Genomic DNA, 27,440 nt, shown 5'->3' with positions numbered 1-27,440 from the left:
CATCGTTTTCCAGTCACTAACCAACTAATTGCCTTTTGACAGTCAACATCTGTCACATTCATCTCCTCTCCTCCACCTTCTCACGGGGACACCTACAGGAGGTTGGTTATTAATTTCTATTGGCATATCTATGCTGCTGTTCTTGTTATTACTCAAAACCACATGGAATCCCCATCGATCTGAAGTTTCAATAAATTCTTAAAATCCATGAGATTTTGCAAAAGATTCATAAACTAGTGCTCAGGAGGACTCATTTCTGCGATAACCACACAAAACTGGATTTAAGAAGCAACATTTTTAACTTTTTCCTCATCTCACAGTAATTTTTTTAGACATCGATCTATGGATTGCCTTGAAAATTGAGTCAAATTTCTTCACATGCTCACTGCGGAAAGCCAATATAGCAGTAGGAAACCCGAGTTCTTTTTGAAAAATCCAAAAGCAAGCTACCAAGCCACATCTTCAAAATCATATGCAACTGCCATACCCTTGCTTTAAGCAGTGAGAACTGGCTGACACTACACAGATGAATGAAAATGTGCAATGCAAACACGTTAAGAGTGTCCTGCAAACATACCAACTTTCAATACCCCTTAACAAATAAATACTTTGAATTAAAATGTTGATATCAGTACAAATTATAAACAGCAATGCATACATGATTTTAAAAAATTAAGCAATCCTTTAGACTTAGGGTTTTTTTCTAGCAGGAGTAAAACTGCTCATCTGTTGCTCCTCTGGCAAAACAGTGTCTTCCCAAAAAGTTTTCATGAGACGCTACCAGGAGGCTGCGGCAACGAAGCATCCAAATGGTTAATGTATTCAAGAGAACATTGCATGTATTATAAAAGCATCTATACTGAAGACCAGCATGTTCCCAGGAGATGCTGCAAGACTCCCTTACGGTACACAATTCCATGAGATTTGTCTGCTTGCATGCAAAACCATTATGGAAGCAAAACATTTTTGTACTGTGTTAACCAAACAGCTTTAAACTGAATTTCACATGTAAAATGCAGTGCTCTAGAAAATAGCATGCCCTTATAACCAAAACATATGCCAAGACATGATGACAATTGTATTCCAGGATGCTGGAGTTTGCAGGAGTGGGAAGCAGAAATTCCTGTTGAAGCTGCCTCAGTGGAGCACTTCGAGAGCAAGAGCAGGACTGCACGACTTACCAGAGATGACAAACACCTCTTGTGAAGGAATACAGGAAAGAGAAGAAAATTCCAGTGTACTATGCAAGAAGCTTAATTGCATTGCCTTGTTCACCTAAAGCCACGTGACACCCCGTTGTCCAAAGAGCATCATCTACGTGCAGGTTTCTCAGTACTGAGATTCAGACCAACCTGCCCAGCCCTGGATGCACCTGCTCTTCAGGATTATTGGAATTCGGTTTAGAAAGCCAAATGTAGTCCATATACTCTTCCTGGAAGGATTTATTACATTATTGCAACAAAGGTAGTTCTGTCTTACCAGTAAGGAAATAACTAGCCTTAATTTTAAATAAATAGCTGATGCTTTTTTGTTATTTACACTAAAAATACTGAGGTTGTTCTCCTTAGATGTCAGTTTTCTATTTGAGGTTTAGCAGCTTTTACCTGTAACACTGTTTATTGTTATCTTTCTGCAATATTTTTCACTGTTGCTGAGGAAACCTTGTTTGTTGTGAAACAGAGGGCATCCTGTCTTAGAAATGAGGACCTAAGGCAGATCCACAATAGAACATCTTTTAGGACATATAGATCCTCTGCCTTTTCAACTCCATGGCAACAATTTTTTGGTCTTTGGTCAGCCTCGCTTCCCTTCTCATCCTACTGAACACATGTACAAGTTTTAATTAATGATCACTAACACACATTGCTTGGGTTTTTCCTTTTTTATTCCTATAGTTCTAAAACTCCATTTATAACATCTACTGTGATTTGCTTCTTGTAAGGTCTCACTAGGTTCTGCTTCTAGCCCATTTTAATCTACACATCTCAGCCCTAGTTAGTAAATAAATTTAAATCCCTTCAGTTGCCTACATGCTGACAATCTACTCTAACCATTACTGCTGCTGCTACCAGTCTGATCTTGCCAGCATATCGTTTGGTCTGCTGTCAGAAATCAAAGCCTCCTTCTTCAATTTAGCCTTTTTAAATTACAATAAAATCATCCCAACTCTAATGCCTGCTCTCTAGCAAACTTCCTGATTTGACCCAATTCTTTGTACTTAATAAAAGAACCTGGATTCAAATCTATCTTGAACCAAAACATGCAGCTACTTTATAGATATCTCACTTCATTTACTGGAATCCAAACTTCTGTGAAAAACGTATTTTCCACTCAAAGTAGAACTGTTATGCCTCATTCAACACAGGCATTACGTTTTTTATCTGGCTTCCCTCACATGCTCTCCTAGGACCAGGACCACACCAAAAAATCCCCTGGTCTCATTTTCAATTAAGGTCAGCACAATTCCACACCAGCTAAGGGTATTTCTCTCCCCTCCCTCTATTATTCACATTGGTTAGACTACCACACACACAGAAAATCCTTTCAATTCCAACCCTCATCCTCTTCTAAATCTTCTATCCTTACTTTCTCTCTAGAACCTATGAACACTGCTTAAAGTGAATTACATTTTCTCTTTGCCATTCAGCAGAAGGGCCTGAAGTTTAAAATTCTAATTGCAGCCTTTGTCTGGCTTATGAAGTGTATCACCTTCTCCTGAAGTGTATCACCTTCACCTCAAGGACAGCCACAGTGATCACCTCGTGACTGAACTCTGTGATGCTCCGTAACATCTGGCATAAAACATAATCAACAACAGAAAGTGCAAAATCTCTCAGGGCTAGGCAGATCATATATATTTGGCAGGGCTAGTATGGATAACTGTTGAAATAAAAACAAGGTATCTTAATCGATAAGGAAAAAAAAAATAGTCCAACTATCATTATGAGGTGGACAAATAAATATCAATTGCAAACTTCTCAACATAAGGTTGCTTCTATGGAACCCCAGAAAACCAGGGATATATAACAGAAAACTAAAATTTGGCAAGGTGACTTTCTTTGCTTGACGGTGCAATTCTAATATCCATCCCTCAAAGTAAAAGACATCACTTGCCAAAGTCACGTTGGATCACACACAAACTACCCTCATGAGATCAGCACTCAGCGAGAACTGTACTTTGCAGTCAGTTGTGTAATTTAGACTAGAAAGATACTTCCATACTATTCAGAAGTTCCATATAATAGTCTTATTGAAATATATTTGTTCTATAAGTCAACACAACATATTCACCACTCTGTTTCAGAAGACTAGCGTTTTAAGTTACTTCCTCATTATAAAAGGATGTTTCTGATGGGTTCCAACACGAGTTATCTTCACAGGTATTTTTCAGTTTCCAATAATAAAATATAAGCACATCGATGGTTTAATGAAAACAACGATGGTAGAGTGATAAACAATGAAGACGAGTCACATCTATAGGTGAATCCAACCCTTCTGTAAACCAGTCCCGTTCAGACATCATTATACTTACAGGATGGAAGACTACATCCTGGAAGAGCAGCAGTTCTGAAAAGGACTTAGGAATCATGATGGATAACCATCTAAATTTACAATCTTTAATGCAAATAACTGAGACTGAAAGATTTAAAAATGCGATCTTGGAGGTATAAACAAACAAGCGAAGATATAAACTGAAAGGTTCAAGAATGTACCTGCACATACTACACGCACACAGCAATACTGACATTACTATCAGATGCTGTATGCAGTTCTTATGTCCACACTTTAGAATGGATTTTAAAACATCTGAAGTTTCAGAAGAGCCATAAAAGCTTTACAGTTAGAGATTTAAGGAACTCCATCTACACAGGTTATTGAAGTTAACATATTTTTACGTGAATAAAGTGAAACAGTTCAAAACTAGAGTAGTTATTAATTATTCTAATAGGCAGCCAGCTATCTGATGGCCAGCGGCTGTAACTAAACAGTCCTAAAACCGAAGGAGGACCAAGAGTATGGAAAATAAACTAGCTGAATCACTCAAGAGACACGGAAAAAAATCCTCCCACTTGAAGAATCTATAGGAAAATCAGCTATCTTTTTCAAAAGTATGTTCTACTGCACCCAAAAGATAGGGACTTAATGATGCAGAAGTAACTAGATTGAGTTCTAGGGGTAACGGCATGCCAGTCAGGTTATTTCATTACCGTAGTCACTTCTGGCCTTAAAACCAGCTAGTCTGTAATAGGTAGAAAGCTGCAGCGCATATAAGAACATTCAAACTAACAGATGATAATATGAAGAACTCAAACTACAAGCACAGTCCATCAGAATGAAGCAGAGCTGTGTTCATACACCAATGATTTGTATACCTTGCTGTTTCAATCAAAAACTCAAAATTATCTGTTATGCCTCCAACTTTTACTTTCATATTTTTAAGTCTGTTTCAATGTATCTGATATTTACATATTATAGTATAATGATACCTACCATACCATGGCTTGGAGTAGGTTAATTGCATAGGAAGATTTACTATGTTTACATTTTTTCTTAAATTACTCTTTTTTAAAAAGCACAGTAAAGAGTCTGAGGACAAATTATTCAACTGTTTATCATACATAAGACTGCATGACTATAATACAAAGGGCTTGTCTTTTCATTTAACGTTACAATATACACAGCAAGTCCGGACTAGATCTTACAATCTGAACACAGGTATTTAACCTTTTCCATGCTGTTTATGTTTACAATGCACAGAAGTCCTGTAACCAAACTGTGTAGTAAAGCACACAAAACTGGACTGTAACATAACACAGTATGCAGAAGCACTGGATTTTATGATTTCTTCTTTGTGTAGATATTTTTCTTTAACTGCTATGTTTTTTTGGCGCTTGCTAAGGTGTGGCAACCCGTGCACACAAGAATTACCCAGATTTCATATTACCCTTATATTCCTAGACAGCAGTAAGTACTGGATTCCTTTTTATAATGCTAAACTCAGCGTCCTGTTTCTGAGGTGACAGCCTTCCAAATCCTGTAAACTTTTCCGAATTACTGAAAAAAAACCGAAAACAAAAAACAACCAGAATCAAACCAAAACAAAAAAAACCCACTTTCAGCCACAGCGTTGATGTGTCAATACAGAAGGAATATGGATCACTTGATTAAAAAAAAAAATCACGATTTACAAAAAAATGGCAATCCCAATTATTCGTTCCCATTTACAGGGTAGTCAGCTGCTGTGCCGCCACTCTAAGTATAAAAAATTCCACCTTTTAGTTTGAAAAAATGATTTAGCCACACGGAATTGACCAATATGAACTCTGAATCTCCTGCTAAATTAACTTTTAAAAGGGTTTACTGGCAGAGGTAGATCACTGCTTCTGTAGTATATAATGGGCAAACAACATTAATCTGGGACGGGCAGTCAATGAATTACCCTCATTCTTTCACATGTGTTTCACAGAGCTTTTACTTTTCATACAAATACATCTCTGAATGGGCCCATAAATTTTGCAACTGCCAAGCTGACTGTGTTATATTAAGGCAGCATTACCCCAAAATTAGGCACCTGTTAAATACAGCCTGCTAACCTCAGGTCTCATGTGAGTGTTTTGCTTTACTCAGACTATTATTTTGGACCTGTTCATGCAATCAAGGTCTTGCCTTCAAGTTTACAATTATGTTAATAAGGAATACAAGGATCAACTGCTGGTTTCATAGCTTCTGGATCTAGTGTCCCTTTTACCTTCAGAAGCCTGAACACATTTATAATGTAACAGATGTTATAGTCTCGAAGTAGATGTCGACCTATTATGTTCAGTACACAGATTGCTGTAAATGTATTGGCTATGAATTCAACAACAGTTCCAGTTTTGTTTAAGCAATAGTACAGCCATAATTTTCAACTGACATTTAAAAATGGTCTAGTTACACCTTGTGTCAAAGTGCAGAACTGCTACATTATTGGTTACAGACATCTATGTGCTATAAAAACAGCTTTGGTACAATAAATTATCAAAAAAGAAAATAAATTTTTGTAAAATTCACAGCATAATTGTGAGGCAAAAAAGCAGTCACATAAAATTCTGCATTTTTAAAAATGTTCAGGATGAACAGAAGACGTCTTTGTGCAGAAGTAATGGTGGAGAAACCACGTGCCGAGAAAAAGCAAAAGAAAAAAGTAAAAAGCAGGAAGGGACACAGTTGTAGCTATTTCCATCAAACGCAAACCACTACTCCTGTGACCTTCAACCAATAAGGAAGTCAACTTTATGACACACGCAAAGTGACCTTGCAATACCTTACAATAAGTGGGTCACAAAAGTCTATTTTAAAAGAAAGGCCTCTTGAATTACCCATTCTCTGTGTTTTCAGCATTAAGGACTGTCTGCAAAAGCATGTCCAAAAGTGATTGCATCTGAAATGGTAGGCTCTTCTAACTTAAGAGTCCAAATCCATAAGGCCAAAGGTTATCCCAAAGACCACCACTTAGACCTCCCCAGGACTGGCCAGGACCGACCCGTTGATTGCTTCTCAGTGCACCTCAGTTATGAAACCAGTCATATTTCAATACTAACTGACTGTGGTCTCTAAAATATGAGACCCACAGAATCCCATTACAATTGCTGCTTTGATCCTCAGTAGATTCAGAAAAGGAGAGTTCTGATCACCGCCACTTAGCATGCTTAATGTGCCTTACAAACTCCATTACAACCGTCCCTTTTTACAGCTGAAGAGTATATATTTGTGTAATCTGAAGGTCCCTCTTTCTTACAGTACTGCAATTCTGTGCCCATGGTTGTTTGGGGAACTAAAAAAAAAAAAAAAACAAATTAAAAATAAAAGTATATATTACTCACTCCCCTCCCACCCAAAAACTTCAAAGGGCCTTTTTATAAATCATGTGCAATGCCTTTAAAAAGAAACTAGATTGCAACTACAACTAACATTTGAACAAGAACCCCTGTTGAATGAGACCAAAAAAACCCTCCCCAAAAAAACCAAACTATGACTAGGTTGTGGCAAGTTAAAACGGGGGAAGCAAAAGGTGAATACCACTAAGCTATCCGTTAAGGTGGGTCCGGACACGGATCTTAAAAAAAAAAAAAATCCAACCAAAAAAAACCCAAAACCAACAAAAAAAACTTCATTGTCCCTTTGCAATCTTTTCAAGTTTAAAAAAATAGTCAGCTTTGCCCTCCTGTAGCGGTTCAGTAAGTTTATCTCCTTCTGATTCAAGCAGCTTTGCACTTTGTTTTTGGAAAAACACCACTTCTATAAAAACACACAAGAAACAAACTTAGTTTCAGTTTAGTCACGAGCTAGCCACAGGACTTTGCTGAACACAAACTCCTGTCATGGGAGACTCTTCTCTATCAATTCCTTGCCTCATCGCAAGGTGTCCTTCAGTCATGTAATGAGCAGGACCTGTATTAGCAGAAAACTGGTATGTCGGATGTCCAGCTATGCCAGTTTCTTGGCGCGGATTAGAGTAGACTGTTAAATTCATGTCCATAGCTCCATTTTGTCCAAAGTCCAAGGTATTAGCAGCCACTGGGCGGTTCTGATAGGCCTGATTGCCTTGGTTACCAGTAGAGGAGGAAGATGTAGAGGAAGAAGTAGTTGAGGAAGACAGGGATGTCATGGAGTGGTGACTGTGGCCCACCTCCATAGAATCCTGGGTGGAGGAGCTGTTTGTTGGAGAATTGTAGACTCTCGGCCTGGTCCGGCTACCCAAGGCTTGCTGTCCATGATGGTGGTGGTGGTGGTGGTGATGGTGGTGGTGGTGAGAGCTATTTCCATGATGATGATGTAATGCATTCTGTTGTTGAGGGGCTACATGGAAGGTGGTTTCTTGAACTGGATGGTTTTCAACGGTGACCTGTGTAGGAGCTTCAGTGGCTGACCAACCAATCGGAGGAGGAAACTGTTGTCGAACCTATGTTGATAAGGAAAATAAAATTTAAAATGCTTACTCAAATCTATCCATTTGCAACATATGAGAGAGATTAAGTTATTAATGCTTATGCTAACTTTTTAAAAAAGTTAACGAAACCTTGCAGTTGCAAAACTATTCTATAAGTATGTAGTTAAGAAGCATTTCTAACACACTTTTCTAAATATACCTTAAGAAAAATGAGTTCACATTCTGGATGCTTTTTTCAAACAAGTAGTTTAAGTAAGTCCAATATGTGACCTTACTGTCAAAATTACACAAGCAGCTTTCCATGACAGTAAGTAATAAACAGCATAGTATTTGTGCAACACCTAGAACAATAAGGCCCTCATCTGTGCAAGCAGCATACTGAGTTAAATTAATATGTTGCAGTCCATATCTTGAACTTGAGGAGGACTACCCACACCTCTGGAAGAACAAAAGTGATTAAAGATTACTAAAATAGCAAGATCCATTTACACACCACTGATTTGTTGTATAAACTACATTGGCTAATTAGGAGAATTTATATTTTTTTTTCTGTTCTGTACTAAAATCTAAGTATTACTGAATTATTTGTGATTAATAAATGAGTTGTTGCTTCTTTCCAAGAAGGAGCATTGACTGAACACTAATTCAGCCAAGGATAGTGTTGCTGAAGTACCTGACCACCATAAAATGGAAGTAAGAACTCCAGAAGGAGTTCACTGAAGTGCAAGTTAGTTCTTCACTGGGTTGGAAGATTCATAGTTCTGTGTTCACTTACGTCCTATGTAAGGTGAAGCACTGACAGCTCCCCCTGACTTATTGCTAATGATACAAAACCTTCACCTCTGCAGCACTGATAGAAATTTTTACTGCTACCTGCAGCACTTCTGCCTAAGGAACTGACCTAACATACTAAGGGCTATACAAGAGCTGGAGGTAAAAAATAAACCAAATTCTGATGCCTTCAATTGTGAAATGAAAGGGATTTAATATTCTCAGGAAATTCATAGAAACCAAACAGAGAAAAGCTCTTCTTAAGCAGACCTGTGGGCTGTGTGTTTCACAGTCCATAGCTTGAACAGCAGCAGTGAAGTGTCCACCACTATGTCGATGCTGGTGTGTGGGGTCTGACCGTGCCCTTCCACTGTTGCTTGTTCCAGAAGATCCACCTATAAAATCATAACATGCACAATAACTAAAGAGACACTAGATTTAAAGCCAGCAGTAGAACAATGACAGCATGAAGATATTTAAACTGCTTCAAGGTAAAAACACAAGACCTCTGACAATCACTCACATTTTTCCTCATCTACTCTCTGTTTTTTATTGGAGCAGCTGTTCCAGCTGATTAAAATAATTGTTTTGATGAGCACAACTGACATATTCATTTTTAATAAAAAGAAAATAAGAGGATATTTATCTGCAAAAGACTCCTGTGATGAGATCAGGAAATAGAGTTTTGTTGGCAGTTAATGAGAAAAACTTACCTGAGCTTGAAGATGTACTAGAGGTGGTTCCTGAAGACTGTGACTGCTCCATGGCAGGACTCGTAGACACACTGTTACTCGTGTTTGTACCTTCGTCTGCTGTTTTCTTAAAGAAACTATGCTGCAGGGCATAATAAGGTTGAATTCGTGTCTTAGGGTCATAATCAAGCATCCTTAAGATGAGGTCTTTGAACTTCAAGTAGTCAGCTACAGTATGACCCGATTCCCCAGCACGACGTCCACCTGGTCCTCCTGTTTCAACTCCTAGTATATTGTGAAGTTTACGAGTTCCGGGTGGTTTGTATTCCTGTTGGGAAGTTAGAAATTGCTTGAAAACAAGTTGTATATTAAGCCTTGGACATGCATAGTTTAAAAAGGCCATGAAAGGAAGTAAAAAGTAAGAAACTACTCAACGCTATGGAAAGGAGTATTTTAATCCATCTGTTTTACAACACGGAACATTAATAAATGAAGTTACATTTTCAGTAAGGTAAGATGTAAAACAAAGCAGCATCTCACCATTTTATGTATATTTATTCAAAGAGACAGTCCATATTCACATTCTAGTTATGTAACCTACCCTTTTTCCATCTTTGGTCTTCTTCAAGTTCCAAGTGCCATCTGGCAACTTCTCAAAGAACTTTCTTGCTTTTGGTGCTTGGTCAAGGATGTGGGTTGGTGGTATCCCCAGAACTTCCACTATTTTATTCATTTGATCCACCTGTTCCAAACAAAAAATATTTGTGAAGGATATGTAGACAGCTGAGTAGTGTGACAGAGTGACATTCTACAGTCACGTGGGAAGCAAATATTAACCACCTAGACAAGTTCTGAATTAACCGTTAGTTTCAGAAAAATCCAGTTTGTACAAAACAAATTAGTGAATAAGGAGGAAAAGACGGGACACAGAAACAGAAAATTATTAACAGGCAATTTAGAGGTCTGACACAAGACACTGCTGTCACTGATGTTTAATCATTTTAGAATTAATTAATTAATTTCTGCATTACAATTAAACACATGAAAGTAATGAAGAATTCATAAAAGTAATAAAATAATCAAATTACTTCTACCATAATACAGCTGCATACCTCATTTGCCCCACTAAAAAGGGGCTCTCCAGTGTGCATCTCAACTAAAATACACCCAAGGGACCACATATCAATTGCAAGATCATAAGGCATTCCCAGTAGCACCTCTGGTGATCGATAAAAACGACTCTGGATATATTGGTATATCTGAAACAAAAGAACACTATTATGACTCTGTATTACAAAACAGAACTACAATGAAACACATTTTTGGTGTAGGGAAAGCCAAGGTGTCAGTCATACTAAAAAGTATTTACACATTACATTAATAAAAATATGTAAATGTTAATTCTTAAGAAAATACTAGTATTCACACTCTCTCGCAAAAAAAAATGCAGATTCACTCATGCTGATAGTATTTTAAACTTTAAGGTTGATGAGCATAACCTTACACAATTACAGGTAATCATACAACAAAATTTTAGTCTGGTATCACCTTAAGAAAAACTCAGACAAGCCACATCAGAATCACAGAACTCTTCAGACAAAACCAATAATGAAAGATCAAAAGCCACAATTATCATGTGACGAAATGAGATTAAATCATCAGGTGATTCCAGGAACTAGAAAACAACACATAGGAAAAAATAACCTCCTCCATTCCCAACTATTCTGCTCATTTCACAAGACTGATAATTCTATCTTGATTATAAACCTGAAGACTGGCTTAAACATAGGCATATTCCAAAAACAAACACACACCACCACAAACTCACACAACAACCAACCAACAAAACCAAATGACAACTAACCATACCGTACTTTATATTCTAGGTAACATACAAGTTTATCCAGAACCTTCCACAAAGGTACTAGTACTTCCTTATGACATCTTAAGTCAACTTTTATGAGGAATTACATGGGGTTTTAGTATTTGTGCTTTGTAACATCTCCAAATTAACTTATTATTGACCTAAAGAATCTAGATCTCATTTCACCTCCTGGTGTCTTCCTTCACCCCACACTGACTAGTTTCTAGTTTATAGCAAATCTAAATATATGTCTTACCACTCTGACCTGCTCTTCCCAAACTTATCATGGTAAAAAGCAACGAGGTGCTGCTGGTCAGTCCCAACTCCTCAAGAGAGAACTGGGGAACTTCTGTTTAAGTTAGTCCATAAAGTTTCTTAACTCTTCTCATATTAACATAATGATCCCATCTGCAGTATCGCTAGTCATACTTCCGAAACTTCATCTCTTTTGCACATTTTTGGGAGTTTTTTTGGTTGTTTAGTTGTTTTTAGCACACAGTTTTCTCAAAGGAAAAAGATACCACTCCCAAATATATAGATAAAACTGCCAAAGGTACACAACTGACCTGGGAAGGCTCAAAATCCTTTTTTCAAATAAACTGAAGTCTAACTTCCATCTATAGAAGTCTTCCTTACCTCTCCAGCTAACAATTTGTTTTTAGGGCAAACAACTAAAGCAAAGGTACCCTGAATGGAAGTGGCCATTTGCTCAGTGAAATACAATTATTTCAACCAGGAAAGAGTCTATTTGTAAGCTGAACAGTACATTGTGACAAACTTTTCATTGAGCAAACTGTCAGTATAAATCAAACACTTGAGGAATACAATTCAAAGCTCTTCCTAAAGAAAACAGGATTTGGCATCCAAGCAGAATTATTTATGATCTTAATACATTAACAATTAATGTATATATTTTAACATTTCTTAAAGCAAATATAGAGCTAATTGGCTATGCCGAGTAAACTATGTTCAACAGATTCTAACAGCTCAAATAAAAAATGCACTCATCTTCAGAGTACATGAATAACAGGACACAATTACAATTTTTTTGACAACTATTTAATACTACAGATCTACCCTAAACTGAAGAACCGTTGACAGAAAGTAATCTAACCCTGTCCTGGCAATGTAAAAAAAAGTAAAGAAGCACATACGCTTCTTTACTCATAGTAACAGCATCCCTACACTCAATTCTTTCCACAGTTGCAAAAGTGTTTGTAAAAATGAGTTAAGCTATAACCAGTATCTTTAAGACCAAGCTAATGCACTGTCTCAACCTTCAAATACCTTTTTACTCCCAAGGCACACTCAAAAGAGGACACGCTAAAGTGGAGAGCGTAATCCATATGGAATGGGTAAATAATAAAGGAGTATTTTATTTAATAGCACAGCAGACTTCTACAATCAAGTGCTGAGATATTCTGCATTAACATAGCATAAAAACATAACCAAGGAGAAAAGAAAGATGGAAAGTTTATTGCTATCATGGAAGCTTATCTGCTGTGGCATTAAAATCCATATTTAAAGCTCCTATGGCCTGCTGATCTCTAACATCCTATGTAAAAATTAGTTACTATTTAATTTAAGTCAGCATTAATGGAGTTTAAATTAGCTATCCAAGCATTATGACTTTAAAATATTAAATTTTTTTATATATCCAACAGTAGCATAACTAGAAGTTTCACTAATACTCACCCTCTGTCCAAGTTGACACGAACTGCCAAAATCAACAATCTTGATAGCACTTCGTTTGGGGTTACAGAGCAGAATATTCTCAGGTTTTAGGTCACAGTGAATGATACTAAGTTCAGGAGTCGCCAGAAAAAGCAGTGCAGTGCACATCTGCTGTGCGAATTTTCGTGTCAGGTTCAATGAGACACCTCTGAAGTTGGTGTTCCGCAACAGATCATACAGATTGTAGGACAGCATTTCAAAGACTAAGCAGAGATGGTTTCGGAACATGAAGTGGCGCTTCAAATGCACTTTAAAAAGGGAAAGAAAATAATTAACACACGTCCTGTGTGGTACATATTAAACACTAATTACAACACAATGCTTAAATATTTTAATCAATATGTAGGAAGTTGACTTGTGAGAAAGATAATACAGTGTTACTTTTTTTTTTCTTAGATCTATGGCTATTTCCAGATATTGCTGCCATGCCTAGGGTACAAGTAACATTTTACACATCTCAAGTGTCTTCAAGTGTACCTCAGTAAAGCTATATTAACCAAAAAAATTATTTAAAAGATAGAAGATACATTTTTTCCAAAATATGCAATCACTCCTCTGTTCGCAAAGGCAAACACATCTATGGGTAAAAACAAATGTCAGCAAAACCAGAAGAAGTAGTACAAAGTGTGTGCAACGCAGCCTTTGTTAGAACACTTGATCTTTTTCAGGGGGGAGTTCATTTCTCTGCTCTCCTAAAGCTAAAACTGTATCCGAATCCAAGAAGACTGGGGAAAAAAGTATACATACAGCAACGTTTTCTACAGTGAAGCAGGTATCACTCTTGAGACTGAATTATTTATTACGAATTTCCCTTACATTTACACAGAAAATATCTGAATGCCAGATTCATTAAAATGTAGTAAGACAGTACTGCAATTTATAAGCTGTGCCTTCAACTGATTAATTAATAAAACTAATCAATATCCCAAAGGCTTTATATTCACTTAAATCAGGCATAATCTCAATTTATGAAAGCAACCAATCCGGTCCACATCCAAGCAACGTGTTTCACGAAACAGGTGAAAAGTTAATCACATTAATCTGTTTAGAGGTAAGCAGGGTTTACCAGTCTGTCAATCATTCAGGTTGATTGCCACAAGTAAAAGAAAACTGAAACAGGAAAAATACTTCAGTCCTCAGACAGAAAGCAACACACTCCCCTTCTTTCATAATGAAATCTTGAAGCAATATTAGTACAATGAGCATTCAGACTTTCAGTTAAGGTCATTACTTGGTGTCCTATGGATTTTTTTTTTTTTCCTCTGTTATCATTAGCCAGTTTTTCATGTTTCCTTTACAACTTACCTGTAACAATACCATTTGTTTCCACCCTGATGCCAGTTCTTGCAATACATCATTGTCTAGACTTTTATTATTTTCTCATCTTTGCCATATTTCCAATATCCTCCCACCATGAAAGCACCAGCATCAGTTCATGTCCTTATGGTCCTCCTACACTCGATTCCAATTCCTACACTTGGTTCCAGTTCCTACCCAACTGATCTGTCACTACCAGTATGCTACTGGCCGGCTAGTATCGCCTGCAACCGCCACAGAGTTCAAAGAGTTCGGACAAGAGCTGAACTTGCCAAATCTTTCCTTCAGTGAAGACGTGACTTTTAAGCATTTCTCCTCCACTTTGTCACCAATTTTCAAAAAGCTTGAAGACCTTAATGCATTCTTACACTTGCGTTAGATCTGAAGGAGATCAGTCAGAAGGTCTGAAGGAACTAGAGGAGATCTGACAGAAGTATAGGCAGTTTATATCCTTAAAAATCAGGCTCTACAGTGTATTTAGCAATGTTCCTCCCCAAAGTCCACAACGCTTGCAATGCTTTCAGCCTTACTCAGCTATTCTCAGTATCATGTACCTGAAAGGCTATGCAAGGGTGAACTGCCCGTATGTCCCCCACACACGTTTTTTTACATTAACACGCTGAATGCTTCAATTAAGTCTTGTTGCAAAAGTATGTTCATAAGCAACTGCTCCTATATCTTTCCATGAAGTGCCTAGAGATCTGTTTTCCATGGTCAGTCTTTGCATAGCACAGAATACAAGGTATTCATTCAAACCATGATCTATTTGGGTTTTTTGATCTCTACCAATGCTGTCATGTTCATTAAATAGTGTGTTTAAAAAGGGGGGAACTCTTAAAATATACCGTAACAGATTTTGAAATCAACCTGAAACAAGCCTAAAGCTATTAAAGTCACCTAAGCAAAAGCAGTATATATTACTTCTTCTCTGTTTAAAATTATCAGAACATTTTTTTTCACCTTTCTTTCAGTACTGCTCTCTATATAAAAAAGTCATCCTGCCTTAACTCCCAGAGGGAGATTATATGAAGTTCTGGTCCGTTTCATTTTATCTGATGTTACAGACAGACCCTGTAAAACCTTAAAGTTCCAAGAGCTTATTTGGTGATGCTTATAGTGTCTTTATTTGCTGCCTTTTAATCTGAAGTCTTTTAACGTTCCAGAAACATCTTTTTGATGCAGTATGCTGTCAAGTTTAGTTTTTGTTTTATGTAAACGTTATTAATAAATTTAAGTTAAAAACACCTTAAAAACTCTTAAACTGAATGTGTAAAAATGCATTCTAAAGATAATATTCTATAAACAAGTTAAAAAAAACCTGAAAACTCATCAGATAATTTAATATCAATGAATACTAACATTATTTCAAAGGCTAGTTTCTTTCTAAGCTATAGAAAGAAAAATTAGTAATCCAATAGATACATGCAAATCAGAAAAGTATGGCTGTTAGTATTTCAGCTTCTACAAACCAAAATAAAGGATGCTTAAAACCAGTTTCATTTCCTTAATCACACTTTTTCATACTTCTCCATCTCTCTTTACAACGTGCTGTTGCTTTCCCTCCATCATCTTTTTGCCCAGTTCTCCAATCCAAGAAACAGACAGGATTTAATAAAAGATTTTTACATAAGGTGACTTAAACTTTATAATAATGATGAAATTAAGTAGCATTATAATAATAAGTTAAGGAAACAGCATTCCCATCTACAGTAACAGTTAAAATTAAAAGCTTTAAAATATTTTCTGAGCTCTAACTGGGCAAGTCTTAACATATACACAAGTCTTATTTCAGTTTTGTTATACAAAATCTTGAGCTTTTTAAACACACACAATCAACAATTATGATTAAGCTAGCCATGAAACTACTATATGATGTTGTTTTACATCAAATACGCACGCTCTTACCCACGACAGTTTTGAGATAATGTAAGATACACTCAAAGTAGCAAAAGAGATGCAACTACCACAGATCATAGCTCCTATAGAAAAGCTGGTCTGTGGTAACTTCTTCAGGTGTCCATATTATTAACTGGAAAAAGAAAATTCTACAGAAGATCTAAACACTACAGAAAAACAAGTCTGTTATCCCACATAATTTTATATATTTTTCTTCTAGATCTGTTCCAGTTACAAAGCAAACTGGAAAATTTATACTAAATAATATTAAGAATTTGAAACATTGTATAATTTTTTAAATTTCTTTAGCAACAGAAGCATTAGTTGTAGCATTCTACACTATATAGGAAGATCTAAAATATTAATAATTTGATGAAGTAAAAATTAAGAATAACTATTCAATTACCTATATAGTACTTCATCTCAGTGTCATGTTTGTTCATAAGCTCGAGCAGTCGCACTTCAATCTGGGCTTGGTTTAAGAAAGCCTTCTTGTTTTTTATTATTTTGATAGCCACCCACTCCTGTTCCACTCGATCATAAGCCTTTACAACCTGAAAGAGAAAAATCAAATCCATCAGTAAGATCTCTCAACTCAATTTTTTTATATACACCAAAACTCACTTTCTAAACTTCCTTTACTTTCCGAACTCAGAGAAAACATTTTTAGACCTTTTATTCTTTCCAGTTAAATTTCCTATCTTAGATTTCTTTTCTTACTTGATACTACAATAAAGCCGCAATTGATAATGTGACATTTCTTGCAATGATGTTGCAAAACAGAACTCAGGCTTCAATGAGCTTCACTAGGGCAAAACTAGCAAGTCATCAAAAACAATACTGTGAAACGACTGGCAGAATCCAAGGAAAAACTAACAAAAAAAAAAAAACAAAATTACAGCTCCATTCTCCTGACAGCCTTTTTCTCAAGCCTTGGCCAAAGCTACAAACAGTCAGAACAAATGTTACTATGTAACATTTGTAATAGGTAAACCCTAGCACCACGCTATTGTTTTAAATGAAAAACCCCAACCAAATAGCTAGAAATGTGAACCAATAGCAAAAGGCTGAGGATTTGTTCACTGCAAAATGCTTTACCAGATCTACATATAGTATTCAAATGCTATCTGTAGCAAAAAGAAACAGCACAAAATATGAGTGTCTTGAGCAGGCACTCAGTATACTCAGATTAAGAAAAAAAGAGTTGAAGTTTGAAATGAAACAGGAATACCACTTCAAATTAAATGCATATTCTGGTTCACATGGATTAGAGGTTGCTCAGGTGATACACATTACCTGTCCAAATGATCCTTTGCCTATTAAAGAGTCAATTTCATAACGATCCATCCACTTCTCCCCATTTTTTACAATATAGTCATAGTTGTCATCATCATAGCCATCATTGTAAACTTTTCGCTCCTTTTTGTGACTGGAATCATCTCCTTGGCCCTGCTGATGCCGCCGTTTTTTTTTTGCATAGTAAACCTAGACATGAGAAGTATATTGCTTAAAAGAGCACTTTTAAGAGCACATGTTCAATAAAGAACAGAATCATCTTTTACAATCATATCTAATCCTGCGATTTTAAAATGCAACTTCTACTACTAAAACAAACAAAATTCTCTCCTGCTATCATTCTATTTGAAGTCATCATACTAAAGCAAAGTCTTGATGATTAATCTAAAAACTCAGAAAGCAGATCTAAATAAATGCACTAATAACACTGATCCCTACAGTTCATAGGGAAGATGTGAAAAGATACATCAGAGTACACTAAACACACAGCAAAATTAAAAATCGTAAGTAGCCCAGAAACAAGAGTTATCAAGTTGCTCCTTCCACAAGTCTGGAAAAGAAAAAATTCCAAGGAAGTCAGTAATCACTGCAAAAATCCCTTCAGATTCCCTACAATTGCCCTAGAGTTGGAAACTAACTGCTGCTTTCCTGTATTAACCACGTAAATTTTACTTTAGCCAATAATATTTAATTAAATAATTTAGGGAAAACACTTTATTATTTTCCTTAAAAGTCCTTAGCCACATTCATAAAGGTTTAGAGCATGAGCCAAACGACTGTTTGTGCCACTCATATTTCCTTATCATGCAACAGAAAAGCTCAACATTTGCTTATAAAACAACAGAATATAAAGTCTGGGATAAAAAATTCTTATGTGCTGGACAGAAAAGAGCAACAGGATATCAATGGGATGTGATCTACAGAGAGGTGGCTTGATTCTTATCTCTTCACGAGATCATTCATAGATAATAATAGATAGATTCATAGATAATAACATACTGTAAACAAAAGCTTCACATTAATGTACATTACAAAAGATATCTGGAGCCATTACCTCATTAATATGCTTGTATGTTTTGATCAAATCTACGGAGAGTTTCCTCAACGGAGCAGTGGCTGGATCACGGAAAGACTGGGGCATCCGCCTCTGTAATATGACCATATCACAATTTAGAAAAAACACTAGGACTTTAATGATATAATTACTACACCAAATTGTGATATTCCTCACAGATGTGCGTTATTTCACTGCAACATCTTTTTCTTAAGTGGATATAAAAAAAAGAAAACAAATATAGGAATCAAGAGAAATTAACAGTTTAGTTAAACGACTTGATATGCGTAATTAAATTCCTGCCTCTCCTCCCATTATGCCTAACAGGCTTAGTCCCAGTAAACACTTCTTCCTGCAGTCAAAAATACAGCTCCTTTGACAACAGAGATTCTTGCTGACATTACCCCTCTACCTCATGACTGGTACATGAACTGCAACTGTGTTTAATGTGTAGCTGTATTAAAACCACAAATGGAAGTTAACAGTAATAACTACTGGAGAACTGTTCCAGCTTGCCACATTTAAACTGTATTAAATTCCAAATAAAAAAAAAAATCTCAGGTCTACTATGCTTTGCAATATCCAGGCCTAAATCCAGATCTAAAACCTAAAGATAATCTAAATAAATCTCAAGCATGCACACGGACACCATGCCTACTTTCAATGTTTTAAAACAATATCCCTAAAAAGGTAGTTATGCTCTTCATTTGTATTTCCCACTACATTTAGGACAAACTCATATTCAACAGCAGGCCATTTTTTTAAAATCACTTTCCTGAAGAAACAAGACTTATGTGCAATAAAATTGTGTGCCTCTGTTTTGTTTGCACACATGCACCATGTAAATTCTGGATGAAACTATTAGCTTCTGTTCCTCCTTAAGTTCTGTTTGAAATCTCAGAACATAAAGTTCCTGAAAAGATAAAGTTCTGAGTGGCAAGTTAGAGGTGAGCAGAATCCCCAGTGAAGGCAGAAAAAAACCCTAAGTCACAAAACTTTTAATTTGGCTGACTCGCTTCTCGGCAGACACTTAACTAACAACAGCATAACTGCACCACCAGACAAGCTCTGGCAACCTCTCTGGTAAGAGTGTCAGATGGGGAGCCAGGAGAGAGAGGGATGAGGACAGTGCAACTGCTCTGCTGGCCTGCCTCTCTTTATTCCCTCTCTCTGCAATGACACGAAAACCAGAGGATATGTTTAAGCAATGCCATTGCAGAAAAGTTTGTTTCACAGATGCTAAGGCTGCTTCTATTTCCTTACTCATTATTAAGGGGGCTAGGTGACCAAACCCCACCACATTCAGCTTTACAAGTCTCATCTCACATCATCAAAGATGCTCACGCTTGTTAACTCTCTTCACTTCCAAGTGCTTCATCTGACCTGCTGCCTCCTATTACCATTGAACTTATATACAGCCTCCCACAGAGCTGAGGCAAGAGCATAAGCTATCAATAATGAAACTGAGTTTTATATCAATATTGCTGAACTAATAAATGAACTGGAAAAGCATAACTGCTCCTCTGTTTTTCATGATATTACCTAATTATAGTGGTAGCTGTTCAAAAAGCTCCTTTCCTTACCCAATGACCAAATACAAAAATCACATTGAAGTGATCCCAAAAAATTCTCTCAAACAGAAGCAATAAAGAGAGTTCGTGCTTCTGAGACTGGGCCTGAACTCATGACCCAAGTGGCCACACCAGAAAGCTGAGCTCACCATCTCCTCCGGTGGATGCACAAACCGCATCGGAGGAGGAAATGGGACATGTGCAAGGGTGAGGGAGCAAGAAAAAGCGTGAACAAGCAAGAGAGCTAAAAAGTGGGGGAAAGGTAGAAAATTGCCAGTAAGCTTACTGCATTTGCCTGAGGCTGGGACTCCCAACAGGTACAATATTGAGTGGAGCTGAAGGCTCCCAAGAAACAGCAATTCAAAGCTTCAGTGCACACCCGTCCAAATAAGTCCATGTACAGATTTTTACACCCCTGCAAGACTGGTGACCTGGGGTCTTTTTGATTAGGGAATGTTTGCCTGAGATGATAAAATAGAGTTAACCTCCCCTCAGGGAGTTTTAACCCAAGTCATGCCCTAGGTGTTTGGTCCAGTGAATTCGCTTTTGGATGTGCCCACTACCATCAATCTCCCTTTAGCAGGTTTACCAAATTAATTCATTTATTCTGTATACAGAATACAACCATTTTGCAAACATCAGGAAACTCTGGATCAAACTTTCCAAAACAAACCATTTGACAGTTCCAAAACATTTTTGTTCCTTGCTTTCATTTGTCAGACACATGTTAACCATTAAACAAATCACACCTAAATATGATCGCTTTTGCTTCTCTCTAATGGCACTGTTAATCAACTAAAAGGCATCTAGTCCTACTCCAAACTGTCACCATTACGGGCTTCCCAAATGCAAGTATTTCCTTTAAACTTCTTAACTTGACTTAAAGAGATAACTGGAACACAGGAACACCAGTAGATTTTGCTAGTAATGGAAACCACGCTTTTTCCTGATGATGGAAGACTATGGAACAAAGTGGTCATTACCCATTTTATACAATAACACACTCAAATTCTTTATCATTGGGGTAATGCTGATTTCCCTCTTGGCTTCAAAGAATGCTCAACCATTAAAAAAAAAAAAAAAAAAATCCATTCCGCAAGCTTCAGTCTCTATCTGGTGGCCAGACAGCAACACTGCAACCTCAGATCTTCCCAAAGATAGACCATAAATCGGGAGATATATTTCAAAACTGAGAGACAGGAAACTACCATCACTACAATTATATGCGCCAACAGATACCCATCACATTCTGACTGGTCCACACTTACGCCTCAATTGAAACAGTACAGCTACCTGGGATAGTACCATGATGGAAATTCAAGTAAGAAAAATTAAATTTTATTTTCTTACAATGCCAAGAAGCAACCCGTAACTAATCTAAACAAAGAAGAATCATCAAATAAACACACAAAAAGGCAACCAATAGCCTCACCTATGTGTACTCCACACGTGAGACAAACCACATTTTAAGGAAACTACAACTTTTAACTCAGGTATGTTACTTTAACTAGCATAGTCTTTTAGGTTTAATGAATGAACGAATAGATAATGTACTTCTTTCTCTTTGGACATATGCTTTGTTATCTACAAAACAGATGGCACTGTTACTCACTAAATGCAGGTTTTTTTTTTATTATGGGAAATTCCAAGCAGATATATGTATTTTGTTAATGGAATGTTTTAACTCAGGTGTTTTTTTTTTTAAAGATCCATCAACATCCACATTCATTAAAAAAGAAGATAAATACTTTTCGCGTGGAGTGCATGTTCCATTTCACAATCAGAATAAATAATGAAGATTTTATATTATAAGGGTAACTTTTAGCAACAATTCCAATTGTAATAACCTATTTAATAGACTCTCACATTAAATAACTGAATGGACCAGTCTCATCTCCTACACCACTTGCTGTTCAAAACTTCTTGCATCACAACAATGTAGGACAGGAAGTCAACATTAATTGTGTATCGTGATGGGCAGCCTCTAATAGAAGGTGTCTCCAGAGGGTAAACAAAACAGATGTTTAATTGCTATAACCGCAAGCCACAGTAACACTTCCCCATAATATACAGCAAAATTCAGATTTTTAGAAAAATGACCATATGTGCCAAGACTCTTCTTCAAACTGACTGTACTCAGAGCCAGAACTATATGCAGGTAGGGACAGAATTTCAGTCCAATTACTTTAATCGTTAACTTGTGTTTTGTGAGTACTTCCCTTTCTGGCTTCTTTCCCCAAATAGAAAAATTTGCTGAATAGAAGTAATGGTAAGAAACAAGCAGGTTTGTTGTTAAATAAATAAATACAGCCAGTAACGAAACTAGGGTCATCTGCTAAGATTTTATCCTGCTTGATTCAGCCCAACTATTTAAAAAAAAAAAATAACAGTGGGCAGCAGGGGGCAAAAGGGGAATGAAAAACCCCACTCTGAAGTTCTTGTTTCCAGAGCATAAACATATTTTTCCACAAAAAATGTCTGAAACAGTTGGACAGTGAGAGAAATGCTTTCACTGAAAGGAAATGCGTGCTCCCATTCCTGACAGAGCCTCCTGAAGTCTGATCGTCACTAATAACAATGTTTTTTATTAGGTAGCTGAAGTAACTGAACTAAGGATTTGCTACTGCCGTCTAGAACACTAACTTTGCAATGATCTAGTTGCCATCAATACAATCTCTGACCAACATAGGGTGAAGCAAAACCTAGAATCTTGCAGGTGATAAGTGATCTTAGATACATATCGAGAGAAAGATGTTTAGCAGTCAGTCTGACCTTTGAATTCCAGGTGCTTTGTGAAAGCCAAACTGTTGGAATTTGTTACCAAAATCTGCCCAGGAATCTCACCTCAACTTCTTTATCAGGTAAATCAATTTTCTAGTATTTTGTACTTAACTGAAAAAAAGTTTCAAGCAATCTGAGTGACCATGATAAAGATAAACATTAGCACAGCACAAAAGGAATGCTTGTTTGAAGTAGTAAAAACTTTTCAGTTCTTATATTCACATCAGGCTACGCTGAACTCTCAAGACACAACCAGTTGAAACAGGACAAAGAAATACTACTGTTTGTTACTGCTAAAGGAGAAAGGTCTCACAGACCTCTCCTTTTCTATTCACTCTAGTCCACTTGCTCTTACTGTTTTCCTGAAGCAGGCTTTGGCACTTGTCAGAGAGTTAAGACCACAAAACCAAGAGCAGGACTCCATCCTGCCAGCAGGCAGCACTTGGTGAAGCACAGATAAAAAGTAAACCCTTACAGTCCAGCCGTTTTTCAGGGAACAAAAGCCTTAAGCCTGAGTACTGAAGAGAAAAAGAGCTGGAAGTTTTTAACTGTAATTTAAAACCTCATAAATAAGTGAAAAACAAGGCAACTTGGCTGGCTTTGAAGTATCTTCCTATTATTTGTTCCTTGCCAATGATGAGAAGAGTAGGTTTTGGTGACCATCAGCATAAAGTTTATGTAAATAATCTTTTAAGGGTAACATATAATATAAATACACATCATTTATACAGCTTTAATATAAATTGTCATGACTGTTTCCTAACTTTTAATCTGCAACTGTGAATCATTCATAAAATACGAGAATATGGTCTGCAAGCCATTACAGCTCAAAAAAACAAAAAGGACAAAGCAGGAATAAAACCAATACATTAATATTCAAGGACTAGCTTCCCCATTATTTGGTTATGAATGAAAATCATTACAGGAACTTGAACAAGACAATGCCCCTCCAAAAAAGGAGTCAGTCCTCAGTAAAAAGAAAGACACAAAAATAACCTGAAAAATCATACTAAGTCAGATCTTTGGTATTTATCAAAATGGCATTGTTTACAGAAAATGCTCCTGTTTTACATGCTGAAACTTAACAGCCACTCTCAGCAACTGACAAGCATTATCCTTATATGCCTTACTGTAGTCTGAAGAAGCTTTCTTTCAGAGAAGAGCTACTATCAAGAGCTACCCATTATTTCTATAAAACTTCAGCAACCCAAAAGCTGCACCCCTGCACTTTTTCAAGCTAGTCAGTTTTCCCTGGATTTGGACAAAACACTCTGTTTACAAAGTCCAGCAAAACGCAGGCATCAAGGAAGCAACCTTTGTAACGCTTGCATTGTCGATTCCGTCAATGAAAGATTGACTCGGAGATATATGAAGCCGCTCAGCATACAATTTAACAGACGGTTCGTTAGGAAGAGGGGTGTTTACCGGCACGGCTATTTGGGTGAGGGGCGGGCGGCCCCTCCCCGCAGCAGGCAGCGGGTCCCGCCGCGCGGCGCAGTGTGGCACTCCGGCCAGCAGGTGGCGGCTGCGGCGCGGGAAAGAGCTTCGCCCGGCGGCGCCGGCAGAGCCACCGCCGGCCCCGGGAGAGCCCCGCCTCACACACCCGGCTACCGGAGCGACAAGGTAACGGATGGAGCGCTCTCGGGGGCAAAAGGGCTGGCAGCTCGCTGTTGATCAACTGTGGGACGCTCGCACCCAAACGGGCTTCTTTGAGGCTGTTGAAAGCGATGGCACCAAAGCTGACCCGACCGTCTGGGCTGCTGACAACCACTGTTGGCATTAGGAAGTTCTGGGAAACAGAAGCTCAGAGATCTAACTTGTTATCTGTTTGACTGGATGCAAGACATGGCATTATAAGCATCTACCCTTTAGGAACTACACCTCCTGTATCTGCCAGAAGTCACCTTTTTCTTCCTCCTATTTTTCACGGCTGTATTAGATAAATTTATCAGGCTTTCTACTCTTACTTTTGCTGTCTGAGTTCAAAACATGGTCTTCTCAAACCTATGTACTTGACAACGTAGAAGAATGTCACCTTATGTGACTGAAGAGAGTTTGCAATTGCTAAAAGCTTACTCTCAAGGGTGGGTGTTAAGACGATGGGACCAGAGTCCTTTCAGTGGTGCACAACAACAGAATGAGGGGCAACAGGCACAGACTGAAACATACGGGTTCCATCTGAATATCAGGTGAAACCTCTTTACTTTGAGGGTGAAGGAACACTGAACAGGATGCCCAGAGGTTGTGGAGTCTCTTTCTCTGGAGACATTCAACATCTGCCTGGACACATTCCTGTGTGATCTGCTCTGGGTGAACCTGCTTTAGCAGGTGGGTTGAACGAGATGATCTCCAGAGGTCCTTTCCAACCCCAACCATTCTGTGATTCTGTGATACAAGCTTTAATAACAGCCAAGCACATAACAAAGGAAGAACTGGTGGTGGGATTCCAACAGAGCACTGAAACAACCACACAAGGATGGTTCAGAAAGTGATCTCTCAAGAGTTTTTCAGAATTAACATATATAGGACAGAACTGCTTTTATAAAGGACAGAGAGAAACAAGTTGCAGCATATTCAAGGCAATACCTTGAATAAAAGGGATTCCTGTAGAAACAGCATAAAGAAATAATCTATAAGCTGTATGTGTCATTCAGACATGAAGATCTAGTTGGTATGCAGATTACATCTGGAGCAGAAGGCAACATGGTAGTCCACAGCAATGGGGTCATGTAAGACAGCACAAAGCCTTCAACAACAGGGTGTCATGGCTTTTAAGAAGAAAAAAGACTAAGAGTTACATTTTAATCAAGATGAACTAAAGTTGATAAAAGGGCTACTGAAAAAGAAAAAACAAGAAGTATTTTTTTGTAGAGACTAGGTCTAGAAGGGATGATCTGACTCACCAGCATAGAGATATTAGCAGGATTTGGTTTTGCAGATAAGATTAACCAGAAACGCAGTGCAAAAGCAAAAAGCCATTCAGATTCCCCAACAGAAGCTCATACAGAACATTCACACCAACCTGGAATCTGCTGAGAACTCTATATGGCACTTGTTGACAGGAGAAGCACAAGAAGTCAAAAGAATAAAGAGTCACAAAAGACAAGCAGTCAGAAGACTTCATGATGGCCACCAAAGTGTAGGGTGCTGAAAGCAGCTCACAAAGGATGAAGGAGTAAGAGTTCTGAGCAGCTTAGGCAGAGGACTATAGAGACTTCAACAATGCAATTACAGTAAAATAGGAAGACAGAAGCTACAATGCAGAAAAAACCAAGACAGAACTGGAAAAATAAAAACATTGATTCCAAAATACTGTTAGTGGTGCAAAGACAGCTTGGTTGCCATTATCAAGGTGGCCAGCTGATCATTTCTTCATAGGGATAACTTCTCAGAGCCAACCACAACTCTTCCCCTACATTTACATCCCCATCTCAATGGACCGCATTCTTTAGTCAACAATTCTTGGCTATTGTCCAAAAACTATTCTTCAGCTTTCTAATATTCAGCTACCATTTAAAAGCCATTGTGACCACATGGATGGCAATACATCATAAAGTTTCTGGATCTTGCCTTTTGGTTTGAAAACATGAACAACTAAGCACTAACATACATTAAAACTCACAAATGTGATGTTGGATTCTAACACCTAGAGTACCTTGAAAAGTTTAAGAAACATCAACTTTTCTTAATTGGCAGACTGATTCACTAACCTAATTGTGGAGGTTTTGGGGGAACCTTTAACCTAGAAAAACTCACATAAAATACATTCATAGATTTCTCAAGCTAAATACTATTATAGATGAGCAGATTTACTCTTCCTACTGAATGGCTCTCATGAAAGCATAAACATCTTTTGCAAGCTCCATTGATTTTACCATTCTTCACAGAGCTCTTAGCCGTTACAGATCTTCAAATCCTAGTATCAAACACCCTGGCACTTAGTTTGACCATTCCCATCCTCTTTAGTCTTTCCCTCTTTCTGTGTAAGTGCCTTTCTACAGAGCAGCTCTTGATGGTACTGTAGATTTTTCTACCCAAGTCAACTTGAGCACAAGAAGAGACCTGAAGCTGGTAGCAGCAAAAGACTTCACTCTTGATCCTCTTGAAATGGAACAAGCCTCATCAGCCTGCACCAAATCTGAAGTTCTGACTTACGGATTTCCACACTTCAAGCTTTGACATCTATCTGCATTCATGTCTCCACAACTGGGCTGTGTCATTTTAAAGAAAGCAACAGAATTCTCCCTTACATAGGCAAATAACAGCTCTTGTGACTAGCAACCTAGCACTATTAATTAGGAAGCTACTTCAGCAGTTCTAGCAACTGAAAAGTGGTAAGAAACTGATCTCGACAGCTCAAAAGCACCCATGATCATACTAATCCCTGTGTTCATTTTACCTCCTTGCAATAGTAAGTAGTAAATTAGTAACAGGAAAACCACAATGATGGCACAGCTTTAGATTTTGCCTTTCTTCTTTTTTAAAGCAGGTATCTTCCTTAATAAAATGTCTTTTGCGCAAACCTTTCTATTCC

General features: G+C 37.5%; 1 protein-coding gene across 2 annotated transcripts in view; it reads right to left on the bottom strand.

Moving 5' to 3' along the window:
* Positions 1 to 4,588: 4,588 nt before the first annotated feature.
* Positions 4,589 to 27,440, bottom strand: part of DYRK1A (dual specificity tyrosine phosphorylation regulated kinase 1A) — an 88,840-nt gene continuing 65,988 nt past the window's right edge. For both annotated transcript variants that reach the window (XM_065067786.1, XM_021299611.2), the window contains 9 exons: positions 18,555 to 18,647; positions 17,501 to 17,689; positions 16,611 to 16,758; positions 12,953 to 13,239; positions 10,506 to 10,652; positions 9,995 to 10,135; positions 9,415 to 9,721; positions 8,972 to 9,096; positions 4,589 to 7,942 (listed from right to left, as the gene is read on the bottom strand). In XM_065067786.1, the coding sequence (XP_064923858.1) occupies positions 7,319 to 7,942; positions 8,972 to 9,096; positions 9,415 to 9,721; positions 9,995 to 10,135; positions 10,506 to 10,652; positions 12,953 to 13,239; positions 16,611 to 16,758; positions 17,501 to 17,689; positions 18,555 to 18,647 (2,061 nt within the window). In that variant the 3' untranslated portion in view covers positions 4,589 to 7,318. The remainder of the gene's footprint in view (positions 7,943 to 8,971; positions 9,097 to 9,414; positions 9,722 to 9,994; positions 10,136 to 10,505; positions 10,653 to 12,952; positions 13,240 to 16,610; positions 16,759 to 17,500; positions 17,690 to 18,554; positions 18,648 to 27,440) is intronic.

The sequence above is a fragment of the Columba livia genome, chromosome 1, assembly GCF_036013475.1.
Source record: "Columba livia isolate bColLiv1 breed racing homer chromosome 1, bColLiv1.pat.W.v2, whole genome shotgun sequence".
NCBI classification, from domain to species: Eukaryota; Metazoa; Chordata; class Aves; order Columbiformes; family Columbidae; genus Columba; species Columba livia.
Note: the sequence above shows the minus strand (reverse complement) of the source record. Positions and strands in the feature narration are given on the sequence as shown.